This window comes from Colius striatus, chromosome 7 (assembly GCF_028858725.1).
Source record: "Colius striatus isolate bColStr4 chromosome 7, bColStr4.1.hap1, whole genome shotgun sequence".
NCBI lineage: Eukaryota > Metazoa > Chordata > Aves > Coliiformes > Coliidae > Colius > Colius striatus.
The window spans coordinates 41,039,437-41,052,708 of NC_084765.1; the positions used below are offsets into that span (position 1 = coordinate 41,039,437).

At 51.1% G+C, this 13,272-nt stretch overlaps 1 protein-coding gene across 2 annotated transcripts in view; it reads right to left on the reverse strand.

The window, feature by feature from the left end:
* The window catches only part of SPG11 (SPG11 vesicle trafficking associated, spatacsin), a 31,128-nt gene that overhangs the window by 944 nt on the left and 16,912 nt on the right, over nucleotides 1–13,272 (reverse strand). Inside the window, exons 22-39 of one of the 2 annotated variants that reach the window (XM_061999138.1) lie at nucleotides 12,592–12,797; nucleotides 11,736–11,844; nucleotides 11,194–11,353; nucleotides 10,501–10,743; nucleotides 10,139–10,339; nucleotides 9,357–9,464; nucleotides 9,098–9,260; nucleotides 8,520–8,734; nucleotides 7,450–8,176; nucleotides 6,755–6,897; nucleotides 5,656–5,854; nucleotides 5,305–5,442; nucleotides 3,662–3,795; nucleotides 2,760–2,867; nucleotides 2,032–2,200; nucleotides 1,198–1,286; nucleotides 687–842; nucleotides 113–264 (exon numbers count right to left, since the gene is read on the reverse strand). In XM_061999138.1, coding sequence (XP_061855122.1) covers nucleotides 113–264; nucleotides 687–842; nucleotides 1,198–1,286; nucleotides 2,032–2,200; nucleotides 2,760–2,867; nucleotides 3,662–3,795; nucleotides 5,305–5,442; nucleotides 5,656–5,854; nucleotides 6,755–6,897; nucleotides 7,450–8,176; nucleotides 8,520–8,734; nucleotides 9,098–9,260; nucleotides 9,357–9,464; nucleotides 10,139–10,339; nucleotides 10,501–10,743; nucleotides 11,194–11,353; nucleotides 11,736–11,844; nucleotides 12,592–12,797 — 3,420 coding nt within the window. Of the gene's footprint in view, nucleotides 1–112; nucleotides 265–686; nucleotides 843–1,197; nucleotides 1,287–2,031; nucleotides 2,201–2,759; nucleotides 2,868–3,661; nucleotides 3,796–5,304; nucleotides 5,443–5,655; nucleotides 5,855–6,754; nucleotides 6,898–7,449; nucleotides 8,177–8,519; nucleotides 8,735–9,097; nucleotides 9,261–9,356; nucleotides 9,465–10,138; nucleotides 10,340–10,500; nucleotides 10,744–11,193; nucleotides 11,354–11,735; nucleotides 11,845–12,591; nucleotides 12,798–13,272 lie in introns of those variants that run through there. The other variant, XR_009819018.1, reaches the window with a different exon arrangement.

Here is a 13,272-nt window from a genome sequence, read left to right on the forward strand (position 1 = left end):
CACCTGAAAGGTTTCAACAGGTAACACGTGGCGCTGTCAAACACGCAGCAGCTCCTCTGAGCAGCCCGTGGAAAGGAAAAGAAGGTTCCAGTTTGGCCACAGAACCACTTACTTCTTTGCAATCTCCTCAAACATGCTTGGCCTCAGTGGTCTCTGTTGTTTAAACTCTTCCAAGTAAGTGAAGTCGCCCTTGGTGATCACTTGTTGGTGCAGAACTTCAGCCCAGTCTGGGACGAACTCGTAGGCCTCAGCCACGATCGCTGCCTGGAGAGAGAACAGCCCTGGGGTTAGAGCAGCACCAGATGCTTCTCACCCACAACTTGGGGTAGTTCCTGTACTGGGGGTGCTGGAGGATGCTCTGTGTGGCCCATCTCTTGCTGCTGTTCTGGAGCTCAGCTGTACTGCAGAGCAACACAAAGGTAACAACATGCTGCCGGTTATCTTCAGCCCTAAGCAAGGCTTTGGGGTGGGTCATTTTCTTTCTGATTTCCAAAGTGATGGGTGCCAATGTAGCTCAGGATTCAGGGCTGCAGCATGAGCTGTGGGCCAGCAGAGGGGCTGCAAGGTGCAGTCCCCTTGGTGCCATGGGTGGCTGGTCCCCGGTGGCCACACGGCACAGCCCAGCAGCGTGCGCCTGGAGCTGGGTACCTTGCAGCCCAGCCAGCAACTGAGGCAGCCCAGCTCACCTGGTAGAACCTGGGCAAGGCCAGGATGGAATCCATCAGGCTGTGCGTGCTGAGGTTGATGAGCATCGTGCTCTGCCCCGTGTTGAGGAAATGCAGCTGGAGCGTGATGAGCTTGGTGAGCCCGCGGCAGCGCAGGGACTGGCGCACACACGAGTCCTGGGTGAGACACCAAAGGCAAGTACAAGCTGCTGACGTGTTGCTACAGCAAAGCAAAACTTCCCAAGGGCAACACTGGCCTCAGAGCTGTCCAGGATTTCACCTTTCAGATGGCTGCAGTTGCATCACTGATCATATTCCGCCAGTGGCACCTGAAGCTCCACTCCCCACACTGACACACCAGCTTTACCGGTGGGGCTGCAGCAGGGACTGGGCCTGGCTCACAGCAGCCACCTCCTGTGCTCCTTCTCTGCTGGAGCAGGACCCTGCAGCCCCTCCCCACAGCAGCTGCCTTTGTCCACTCCTGAGGCTGCCCAGCCCTGTTCAGCAGTCACACAATTCCATCTCATTTTACCTTGGAGTAACTTTCTGCTGCATCGATGAAGAGAGTCAGAGCTTTCATCAGCAGTTTCTTTAAGTTTGCAACATCATGAAGAGACTCCTCTGAAACAAGAGAAGGGGAAAAAACCAAACCATCACCACTTACTAACACAGGTGACAAAGTAAGTTACAAGAACACCTCCTGGGCCAAGTCTGTCCCTGATGGTGCTTCAGAGGCAACGAACACTAGAAGAGTATTTTGCATTAGAAAAGAGCAGAGAGACCTTGGTGCCTGTTCAGTTCATGGACTGAAACTCTTGCTGGAACCTACTCAGGTGACTGAAGAGCTGAGAAGGAACCCAGCTCATGCATTTGTGGTGGACACGAGCACTATTACCAGGCACATTCAGGAAGTCTCTTGGCATGGGTTTTGTTTCAGTAGCTGTTCTGGCAGTGGCTCCACAGGGACATCTCTGTGTGCTCCCCAGCATCTCCCAGCTCTGCAGCACCCACCCAGTGCAGATGCCAATCCATTTCCCCCCACAACACTTTATCTGTACGCTCCATGCACAACCCAGTCGCCTCCTCCTGAAGCGAGGGAACCCTGCAGGAGTCCACCCCGCCTGTGGCACCACAGGGATGTAACGTTACAGCAAGAGCCAAAAATCTCAGCTCTTGGTGAAACACCAGAGCAGGCAAACTGCAACAGCCCAGGAACAGCCCCTGCCTGAGCCACGGGCCCCTCTGTCCTGAGAGGGGAGTTTCATGGCCGTGACCAGGCCAACGCCTGCGGCCCCAAATGACATTTCACCTCCCCACACCTTCCTCCTTGAACCCACTGCGGTGGTTTCTTGTGGCTGCCACTCACCCCAGGGCTGAGACTCGATGAGTTTCAGCTGTGTGCAGGCAGCAGCCTCGTGGTTCTCCCCGATCTCCCTGCACATGCTGAAGCAGAGGGCGATCATGTTGTGCTTCTCGCTGTCCCCGGGCCGGCAGCGCTTGATGTAATCCAGCAGCGCCGTCTTCAGCGTCCCGCTCTGTGCCGGGGCAGCAGCAGCACAGCAACGTTGGAAGAGCTCATTTTTTTTGCTTCACACTTCAGTCCCCAGCAGCAAATCTCCCTGGTACAATTCTCCCCACAGCAACCGTTTCCCTGAGGTTTCCCTGCACTGGTTTGAAGTGCCATGGCTGTGTTGTGATGCGACAGGGAAGGAAACCCAGTGCCTCTGCATTTATCTACACACACCTGATCCTTGTAACATAAGTAAGTCATGAACAAGACAGCTACAAACATTCATGGCTTCAAGAAACCCACACAACTTTTAACTGGAAGTAAAACCAAAGCAGGACCTGAAAACTGTCAGTGACATTCCCAAGCTCTAAAGCTTCAGCACTGCTCTGGGAGCACTGAACTGGTTACACAAAACTGGTTAAACTAAAACCAGAATAAGCCCAGAATTCATTGCTCACTGTGAAACTGTGTTAACACTCCCTACACTGCAGCAACTCCAGTCCCCAGCTCGTTCCACCTTGCTGTGTAAACATCCCTTCCTGGTGTAGCCACAGGGTTCTCTGAGGGTTCCCCCTTCCACCTACCGGGTCCAGTTTCTTCCTCATGAGCACCTCGAAGTAGTGCTTCTCGTGCAGCAGGTCAAAGATGTAGCTCATCTCGTTGTACCTGCCGATGCCCGTGAGCAGCCGCACCTGCAGACACCCGTGTCAGCGTGCTCAGCGCCCAGGCCTGCAGGAGCTGAGTGCTGGGCCAGCTGAGGCAGCCTGGCAGCTCTGCCAGCTGCTCCCTTGCAGCCACACAGGCTTCATTTGGAAGCAACCTGCTCCATTTTCTTAATGCAAGGGGGAAAGACAATTTACCCAAAAGGAACATGCAGGGAAGGTTTCAGCCAGGACACCCGATGACCTGATCTAGGTGGGACCTGCTTTGGCAGGGGGTTGGGCTGGATGATCTCTACAGATCCCTTCCAACCTCTACCATGCTGTGATTCTATGACACTATTGCACTGGGCACAGCTCATCACCCCCCAGCACCCAGCAGAGCTCCTGCTGCAGGCACATGGAGCTGTCATCACCCCCCAGAGCTCCTGCTGCAGGCACACAGAGCTCTCATCACCCCCCAGAGCTCCTGCTGCAGGCACACAGAGCTCTCATCACCCCTCAGTACCCAACAGAGCTCCTGCTGCCAGACACAGAGCCCTGAGCAGCCCCCTAGCACCCAGCAGAGCTCCTGCTGCCAGGCACAGAGCTCTCATCACCCCCCAGAGCTCCTGCTGCAGGCACACAGAGCTCTCATCAACCCCGAGCACCCCCCAGAGCTCCTGCTGCCAGACACAGAGCCCTCATCACCCCCCAGCAGCCAGCAGAGCTCCTGCTGCCAGACACAGAGCTCTCATCACCCCCCAGCACCCAGCAGAGCTCCTGCTCCTGGGCACACGGAGCCCTCCCAGCCCCTGGGCGCGACACAGGGCACCCCCAGCCCTCACCACGAGCCCGTACTCCTCATTAGGTGCCAGGTGCTCGTCTGTGAGAAGCCGTGCTGCCTGGAGAACTCGAGTGATTCCTTCCATGTGGCAAGTCAAGCTGAAGCAGTTATGGGCCAAAATCAGCAGTTCTGTAACTGAAGAACAGAATTGCTCAGGGACTGCAGTGATCCAGCTGAGGAATGACCAAGCCCCTCTCCAGGAGCGATGCTGCCTCTGCAGAGGACACACAACCTTCCCAGTTCCAAACAGCAGAACTGGGTTGGGAAGTTGAGCTGTTGTGGTTCTGTCCTGTGCAGGCTGAAGGAGTGACAGCTTCTCTAACAGCACACATTCAGCCTGGCTTCTCAATCTGGGGGAAATCTGGGCTTTTTGGATCATTTTCTGAAACATTGATTCCACACACACACAACTTCCAGCCTCCTCCACCAACAGCTGACTGACAACCACACAGCAATGCCTCAGCCCTCTGCTGCCAGCAGGCAGCTCTGCCTCTGCAAAAGCAAAGCCACAGGTTTTGCATCTGGGTTAGAAAACCATTCACAAATTCCATAACTGAGCTAAACCAGCACGTCCTGGCATGTTCCATTCTCCATGGAATCTGATCAGATGCTGTAAACAGGCACAGCAGAGCCCCAGGCCTGACCCTCAGCACCAGGAGTTCACCCCAGAGACACACAGTTAATGTCATAAACTGTTACAGCATGTTTGGAAACAAACCACTTACACCTCTGCCTGGACAAAGCAGCAGGGGCTTCATCCAAAGAGAGCCAGAGCCCTCCAGCACAGTTTGGTCTCTCCCAACACTGCTCCCTTGGAGTCTTTTCCTTATTTTAGTCAGACAGGTGGAAATCCTGACATTCACCCTCACATCACTTCACCAGACAAAACAGAGGGCAAGTTAAGACAAATGTGTCAGGGTTACAAGGCAGGTGGTGTTTTTTGCTTCTTTTCTCACAAGGGGGTTCCAGTTCCCAGCATTCCAGCTGGATACTAAAGGAATGGTTCTGATGCCACCTCCAGCCACGCTTCTGCTGCTGCAGCTGCCCAAGGAGATGCTCCTCAGCACTCAGGACAAAACAGCACTTGCACCTTCTGCCCACACCAATACCACCCAGCTCCCACTGAACTCAGCCCCTCACTCATTGCCCTCAGGGTTCAGCTGCCCACAATGAACCTTTTCAATGAGCTGTTTGCCACTGCTGGTTCCTGCTGGAAAGGTGGTACTGAGGCACCTTTTACACCCAGTGTCCCCTCTCCATGGCAGGTAAAGCATGAAATGGACCTCAGCAACACAAGATCCAGATTGTTTACCAGGCAGAGAAAGTAACTTCTAACTGTGATTAACATGGAGAAAGTCTCAACATCCTCCTTATGTGACACAGAGCCACAGAGTTCAGGTATCTCACTGACAGCATTTCCCAGCTGGTGGCACAAAAACACCCTCCTCTTATTTTGTCTGGAAAGTGATGCAATGCTTGAGCACCTCACTTACCTCCTGTGCATACACCCAGATACATGTAACATCAGTTAGAGATGAGGGCCAGATGCTGCCAGCAGCACTGGGAGCTCTCACCCTCATGGGATTTGATCCCAAGCACCTCCAAACTCCCTAACACACGAGGTACCAGCTGCCATTTACTTACTGCAGGACAGTTCCCCACGTGGCACTGAGGAAACTCTATCCAGTAACTTCATGCCAACCAAGGTGTGGTCCTGGCACAGCTTGGCCAGCTGCAGGAACGCCTGGCTCTCAGCTGCAGGGCTCAAAACCTGTTTCTGCCCTGTGCCCACAGAGAGAGAGAGAGAGGGAGTTATGTCACACATGCCACTTGTTCAGGAGAGATTAACTACATTAACAGAGCAAAGCCCAAACAAACCAGTGCAACTCTGCCCAACTGGCCCAGGGCTGGAACCACGGGTGGAAAGATGCTTTTGGTTACTGCTTAGACATTTAAGTTTCAGATTCCCTTGTTAGCCCCAAGGCTGTTCAGTACCTCTGTGCTGTGCAGAAGCCAGTAGCTCGTGCAGGATCTGCTCAGCCAGCAGCTCTGCCACGGCCGTGGGCTGCAGCCTCTGTGTGCTGATGAACGCCTGCGCCCGGCGGCACCGCTCTGCCCGTGGCAACGACAGGATGGCTCCAAGCACCTTCTCGGGGTCCAGGGCTGACATTTCACTGTAGGGGCAGTTCAACTCCTAAGAAACACACAGACACTTAGGAGATGCCTAAAACTCCAGCACAGGACGGATCTTGCCGTGCATCACCTTCCTGAGGAGCTGATGCAGGGCGGGAGGGAGTGCTGGAGAAGCAACGCTGCCAACAACATCAACACAAGCCATCCTTCTCTCAGGTGACACTGCCTTCCCAGGCACTCCTGCAGTAGTAACACTCTCCAGATCAGGGTGCTGTGTAAGCACTTTGTATTTGAAGCTGAGCTGTTGTTGAGGAGAGAGATTCTGCTTTTCTGAACCAGCACTTAAACCACCTCAAAGGCAGGCAGGAATATTGCCTCCCAAACAAAGAACTGTGTTTCACTGCATAAGTTTTACTTTTGGCATTCCTTCTCCTCTACACACCACAAACTCTCAAAGGTGGACTAGTCTTTATGCTTGGTACATTTGGAAGAGGAGCTGGTAAGGCTCTGGAAATACTCTGCTGTGACACACCCCAAGTTTGACTCCCAGCCCAGTTGAAAAACGTGCCTCATGAACACAAGGATCAACCCTGGACTCAGCAGGAGGGACATCCAGCTTTAGGGGAGAAGCATATGGATGGTATAAAAAGGAGCACATCAGCCACACAGTTGCTTCTCAGCAGCTCAGACCTAAAGCACTCGCTCTGAACAGCTGAGGCACAAAAACTTTGCAGGCAAATCCAAGAACCTCTGTGCTGAGACTGATGGTACTGATGAAAGGGATGAGACTGATGGTACTGATGAAAGGGATGAGACTGATGATGAGGATGAGACTGACATTGGCAGAACACACAGTGCTGAAAAAACACTGATGCTACACCCCACAACTATGGATCAAACTTCCACATGCCCAGCTTGATGCACACCCCTTGTTTCATCAATAATGTCACTAGGCACATACCTTAGAAAGCTCATACAAGCAGAGAACCTGTCTGCAGTAGTTTCTCCCATGGACACATTCATCTGTGAGAACCTTCAGGCTGGCAACAACTTGGTCATCTGGAGATGGAGACACAATGTGTGTCCAGTCTTCTAAGCTGGATGCTGCAGACAAACACACCATCAATCCCTTTGTCATAAAGGCAGATAACACCAAGGAGCCACACTCTCAGAGGAAGACTCCAGAGGTCTCTAGCAGATACAGAATACTTTCACAGCCTTTGAAAACTGAGCTCTTGGTACCTGGGGATTCTTGGTGGTTCTGTTTTTAAGATGTAGGGTGCAGAATGCAAACAAGCCAAAATATCCACAATACAACATCTCAGGTGCAAAATTCCTCAGCACAAGAGAGTAAAAGGGTTCTGCAGACATTCTGATGGCTGAGGCTTCATTTCATAGAATCACAGAATCATTTTGGTTGGAAAATGAAGCTGCTGCAGTCCCAGCCCTCCCCTCACCCTGCCCAGCCCTTGCTCTCAGCACCTCAGCTTTGCAATGGCTCCAGGGATGGGGAGCTAACCCCACTGTCACTGTTACTTCCTGCAGAAACTTTGGGGGCAATTAACACTGTGCCAGAGGAGGAAGAACCCACAGTGGAACCCCAACAGTGCCAAACCCAACAGACTTGTCGAGCAGCTGGAGCAGTTTGTCACTTACCGCTCGGGACTCTGCTCGGCTCAGCTGTGCTGCTCTTGGCTGGCTCCTCTCTTGCCACAAGCAGAGTCTGAATATCTGTGTGCAGTTTGTCCAGAGCAGCCTCCCCTGAGGCCAGGGCTCTGCAGTGCAGCACCAGTGAGACGTCTCTGTGGTGGAAGTGGAAGTAGCGGCACACACGACTGGCCTCGTGCACGCGGCCCTCGTCCAGCAGCCCCTCGAGCAGGAACCGCAGCGACTCCTCCTCGGGGCCGGACAAGCTCTGCTGAGTCCCTCTGCATGCAAGAGCCTCTAGTTTCAAATACTCTGGTGAGTTCAGAGCAGGCAGCTTTGAAAAAGAAAACTCCTCAGCTAAGTTATCAAAGGTGAGGTCGCTGTTCTCTGCGTCCTGGGAGGGAGGCGTTCTGCAGCCCGTCGCTCGCCGTGCGATGCGACACAGCCAGAGCTGCTTCTCGAGGGCCTCCAGCTCCTGCAGGGACACAGAGGCATCCTTGGCCAGCCAATGGCCAGCTAGGGTGAGCAACAGATGTCTCTCCATGATGCTGCTCATCTTCTCGTGAGCTGAAGACTCCAACACTGTGTTTGCCTGCTCAGAGTAAAACTGTGCTGCAGCTCTGCTGGAGATGGAGTTCCTCAGGAAGGTGTCATTACACTTCTTCCAGAATTCCACTCTTGTCTGGTTTTGGTGCCACTGCCCAGTGTCTCTGAAACGATGCAGCTCTCTTAGAACCTGAAAAAAGATCACAGAGCTTTTAAACAGCCATCTCTCCAAAAAAGAAAAGCCACATGGATGGGCAGCACAGGGAGAAAACGAGCTGAGGTTGTCCCAGTAGGCACAAATTCATCTGTCCTTCGTGGCAAAGAAAACTGCCTGCATGGCAAGTCAAAGCAGCAGGGGGATGAGGAAAGCTTTACTGTCCTTTTCAGCTCGGCACTTACAGCCAACTTGCTTGGTGTAACTGCATTTAAAAGAGGAACTGTGAAGAAAAGGCTGTGTCTGAGGAAGGCTGAGGAGAAAGTGGCACTGCTGCCAGCAGCAGGAGCACGAGGATCATGGGCTGGCTGTACCGTACCTCTTGTGTGACAACACCGTCCACGGGCAGCTCAGCGAGCTCTGCCACCTCCCGAGCCAGAGAGAACATCCCCTTCCCCTGCAGCTGCTCCAGAATGGACCTGCACTCGCTCTGAAACCTCTCCATGGTGGAGCTGGTCAGGATGGAACGACTGATCGATACGGAGGAGTCCTTCAGGGTCTCACTGAGTGCCCAGAGTTTCTTCACGTAAGGGCCTGCTTGGATGAACACAAACAGCTCAAGGCCTTTGGAAACTCAGTGAATGCTGACACTTACTTCAGCCCACAGAGCAGATTGCACACTCTAAAGCTGTCATGGGACTGAAAAGCAGCTCTGAATTCCTAAAACACGGCTGCAGCAAATCTGAGCGCTCCTCATCAGCTCCTGCACGTCACCACTCTCCCAGGCAGCCCCACACTCAGGGACCTCCCCACTGCTGCAGGTCCCCACAAGAAAACCCTCACACCACATGAAAACACTGGCAGTACACTTAGAACGTTTTCAGTCGCTCCAAAGACACTTTGTGTGGTCTTCAGGTCAAAGCTGTAACGTCACCCAACAGAGGGAGTTGTGTTTACCATTGAGCAGAAGGTTGTCTGCTGCAGCAAACAGCTCCAAGAGCTTTCCCAGCTCATACTCTGTCCTGCATTGCTGCATCATCAACTCAAGAAGAAACAGTGCTTGTGACTCCAGCCATTGCACAGGTAATGCTGAAGCTGCTGCCTCATCTTCCCTTCTCAGCTGTGTAGACAGAGATGTGTAAGTGCTGGGTTGGGGTGGTTTTTTTGCATTTTGGTGGCAACTGCAATGAGATTCAGAGGAAAGAAACTTGTTTACCTCTGTGAGTCTTTCCTGGAAGTTGTCCAGTTTGGTTCTGGCCTCGCTGTACTTTTTACAGCTCATGCACAGTTCATACATCTCCAGCACACACAGTAAAGGAGAGTCCTGGGAAACACACAGACAGGTGATAACTTTCCTAAAAGCACCTCAACAAATGGAGAATCTGTCTTGCTCAGTACCAGAGCAACAAAGTTCTGACTTATGAAAATGGTGTGTAGGTTTGGATACATAATCTGCAAATCTTTGAGAACTGGATGAACTTAGATCACAGAATCACAGGGGTTGGAAGGGACCTCCAGAGCCCATCCAGTCCAGCCCCCCTGCAGAAGCAGGTCAACCTAGAGCAAGTCACATAGGAATGTGTCCAGATGGGTCTTGAAGACCTCCAAGGAAGGAGCCTCCACAACTCCTCTGGGCAGCCTGTGCCAGGGCTCCCTCACCTCAAAAATGAAAGAGTTTTTTCTTACATTTAAGTGGAACTTTTTGTGTCCCAGCTTCATCCCATCACCCCTTGTCCTGTTGCTGGCCACTATAGAAAAGAGGGATGTCCCAACCTCCTGACACCCACCCTTTAGATATTTATAAATGTTAATAAGATCTCCCCTCAATCTCCAAACTTCCCTCCCAAGACTTTTTTCACTTGACTGGGATTTTCAGTGGCTCACACCCAGGTTACCCAGGCCACAGAGAGCAAGCCAGGGGGGAAATCTATAGGCCATCTCCTCTCTAAGATGATTTGAGACACATTCAAGCATGCCACTAAAAAGACATTATCTTACCTTTAAAAAGAGCTGGAAGCCATGCAGAAGTGGTTTGCTCTTTTGCCTCCTTAACAAGACTTTCCAGATAAGGGACAGGTCGTGCAGATCCCACTCGTGATGCTCTGCTGAGCTCTGAAGGTGGTTTGTTGCCTCAGCTTTGGTAGTGTCATCCACAGTGGTAAGTATCCAAACACAGAGACAATGAATGATGTTTGCATCCTGTCAAAGGGCAGAAAGGAGGGGTTTCTAATAGCCAAACATCACTTCATTACGTATCACACTATTCACAGTTACCCCCAAGCTCAATGAATTCAACCTCCACATCTGCCATTCACCATAATTACCCACAGCCTTCACTATTTAACCTCATCAGTACTCACCTGGAAACATGCTGCTAGCACACTCAGAATGGGAGCATGCTCTCTCCATCCCTCAGCCAAAAGGAAACGTGAAGGGCTGGAGCTCCCTTGACACTGAAGAAGGATTTGGAAGAGACTATCTGTGTGTTTGCTCTTGGGGATGCTGGCAGCACTGCTTCCAGGGCTCAAAAGGGAGAACTTCTCCAGTGCCAGCATCAGGTGATCTTGTAAAATGGGAGTGAAATCCTGAAGGATAGAAATGACCTAGGAAAACAGAACCAGAAGCATCTCTACTGAGGGAGATCCAAGGACAAGGATGGGGAGAACAAGGGTGGGGAGAAGCACACAATACCCAGAGACAAGGACATGGAAGGTTATTCAAAGGAGATTGTTTTAAGAACACTCTTTGTCACCTGGACAGGAATAATTGTTCTGTAGGTGGGAATTATTCTAGGAACATACTGAAGCTCATCCTGTTACATAACACTAAAATGCCTCTTAAGAGACTTTCATTCCTGGCATATCTCTCACTCCTGATGGCTCATCATGGAAGGTGTCTAGTTAGCTCCTGAGGGGCAGTTACATGTTCGTCTCCACAATGTGCTACTCTCTTACTAACAGAACCTTTGGGGTTTCTTTCCTTTTGAAGGTTGCAGACAAAGAACACTCTGCATAAACCCCCTCTTCCTTTAAAACCACACAGACACAGCTTACCTCCTCTGGCTGGTGGCTGTACAGCTGGGCTTGGATGATGAACTGCAGCCAGTCGTTGGCTTTGGCACACTCCTTCAGGTAAGATGTGCTCAGCTCAATACCATGGAGTTTGCAGAACTGCATTACCAGACCCCACTGCCTTCTAGACTCACTCGATGTCCTGCATTGAATTTGAAGAGCTTCAGCTGCAATGAACTGCTGTTGACACCAGGTGTTAGCAATGTGTAAACTTAGCAGCTAGCCTGAGATCCATCACCTGCAAATGGCACCACCACCAGTTTCACTTCACCACAGACTGGGTCACATTCTGCTACAGGAGCTTCCACACCCACCCTGCAGATGCTCCCAGCCCCCAAGGCAGGGACACTGTCCTGTCCTGACAACACAGGCTTTGAAATACCAAGACTATCACCTAAATTCCAATACTGTTGCTCATTTCACTGCAACAAAGCACACAGGGATCTCTTTATCTGAACACACAAATGGCAGCAGTGCTCAGTCTCAACTCACCAGCATAACCCTTTAAATCATGTTTTACTCACTTGTTTATTCCTTGATGCTCAACTGCACCCCAAAAGGCTTCCTCTAAGGAGATAAGAACTTCTGCTGCTGCTGCTTTATCACCATCAGCCACTTTTATTAACTTTTCAACTGTTTGAGAGAACACACCATCAGCTCTGCTGTCTGGGAGGAGGGTGGGGGTAACTTCCCAGAAGCAGCAGAACCAACAAGCACAACGAGTCCTATTAATGTCAATGTTCCCATAATTATGCAAAGTCTGGCACCAAAGTGGCTACATGATGTTTGAAACAGAACTCCAACTTTCAGATCACATTACTTTCAAAGTAAGCTCCACTTGTAGCTTTAAACACCAGAGATGGCTTTAGAATTAGCAGGAAAAGGTAAATACACACCAGCAGTTCCTTTGTTGGGACACCCGTGGACCTGCACCGTGAAACTCATCTTTCTGAAGTTACTCCTAGGATCAACTTAACTTCCTTACAGCTTTGAACACCTGATTTCACTGCAGCTCTGAGACAGCTTCCAAGTATGAAAGAGAAAAGAGATGTGGCAATGTCCCTTTGATTAACCCTGTAGTTGTATCATTGCAACACCAGGCTGAACCTCACCATGTGCACACTGAGCCTTAAGCAGCTGCTTGGCAGTGGCTATTAGATACTCCTGCAACTCTGGCTGCATGCCTTTCTGCCTTATTTGTCACACCAGGTTCCTCAGGCAGAAGCAGGAACAAGAGGGCAGGATTGTGGTCTGTTCAAAGGCCAGGATGCTTTTACTGCACTCCTGGAGAAGTCAGGCACCATCTTTCAATCCACCTCTGCTTCCCTTCCCAAGAAATGCACAGTACCCCCTTCTAAAACAAAGCAAAGACACCCTTACCCAAAGATTCTCTTATCTGAGTGTGCTGAGATTCTTCATTTCTAGTTCTGTAACTGAAAATTCTGTTGGCAACTTTCATGTCGACCCTGAGCTTGAGGCTGTCGAGACCCAGCAGCTCCAGGAAACACACACAGGCTGCTCCTACTGAAGGTACACTGAAGGAAGAGAGAGCCAGACTACAGGCTTCATGCCCTGCTTGCTGAATCCTGCAACAAAAACAACACCAATTAACAGGCATGATTTTTTTTTAACCAATTTGAACCAAACGAGTGCCTACAAGGTTTACCCAGCTCACAGACTTTATCAGCATGGAAGGGGTTTGCAGAGCAGCAGTTCCCTACTTACACAGAAATGTGGGGATGAGGATGAGAGCTTGCAATGGAATCATCTTTGGCAAAAACTAAAGCCAATGCATTTGATATCACCAGTCATAAACTCCCCCCATCAGCAGGTTCAGAGCAGAAGGTCTCACTGCAGTTTACAACCCAAGCACCTCAGCACCCCAAGCTGAAACTGATCTGTGGGCTCTGTGAAGCCAAAAAGGGACCCTAAAAGCTTCAGCAGTGGCTGGTTCATTGGTTATCTGAAGCCTTTCCACAGCAGTAACTGAAAAGAAAATCATCTGTGCTTGACTGCCTTTTGAATTACCAAGCACTTCAGTCTTATCAGTACTTCAGCTAA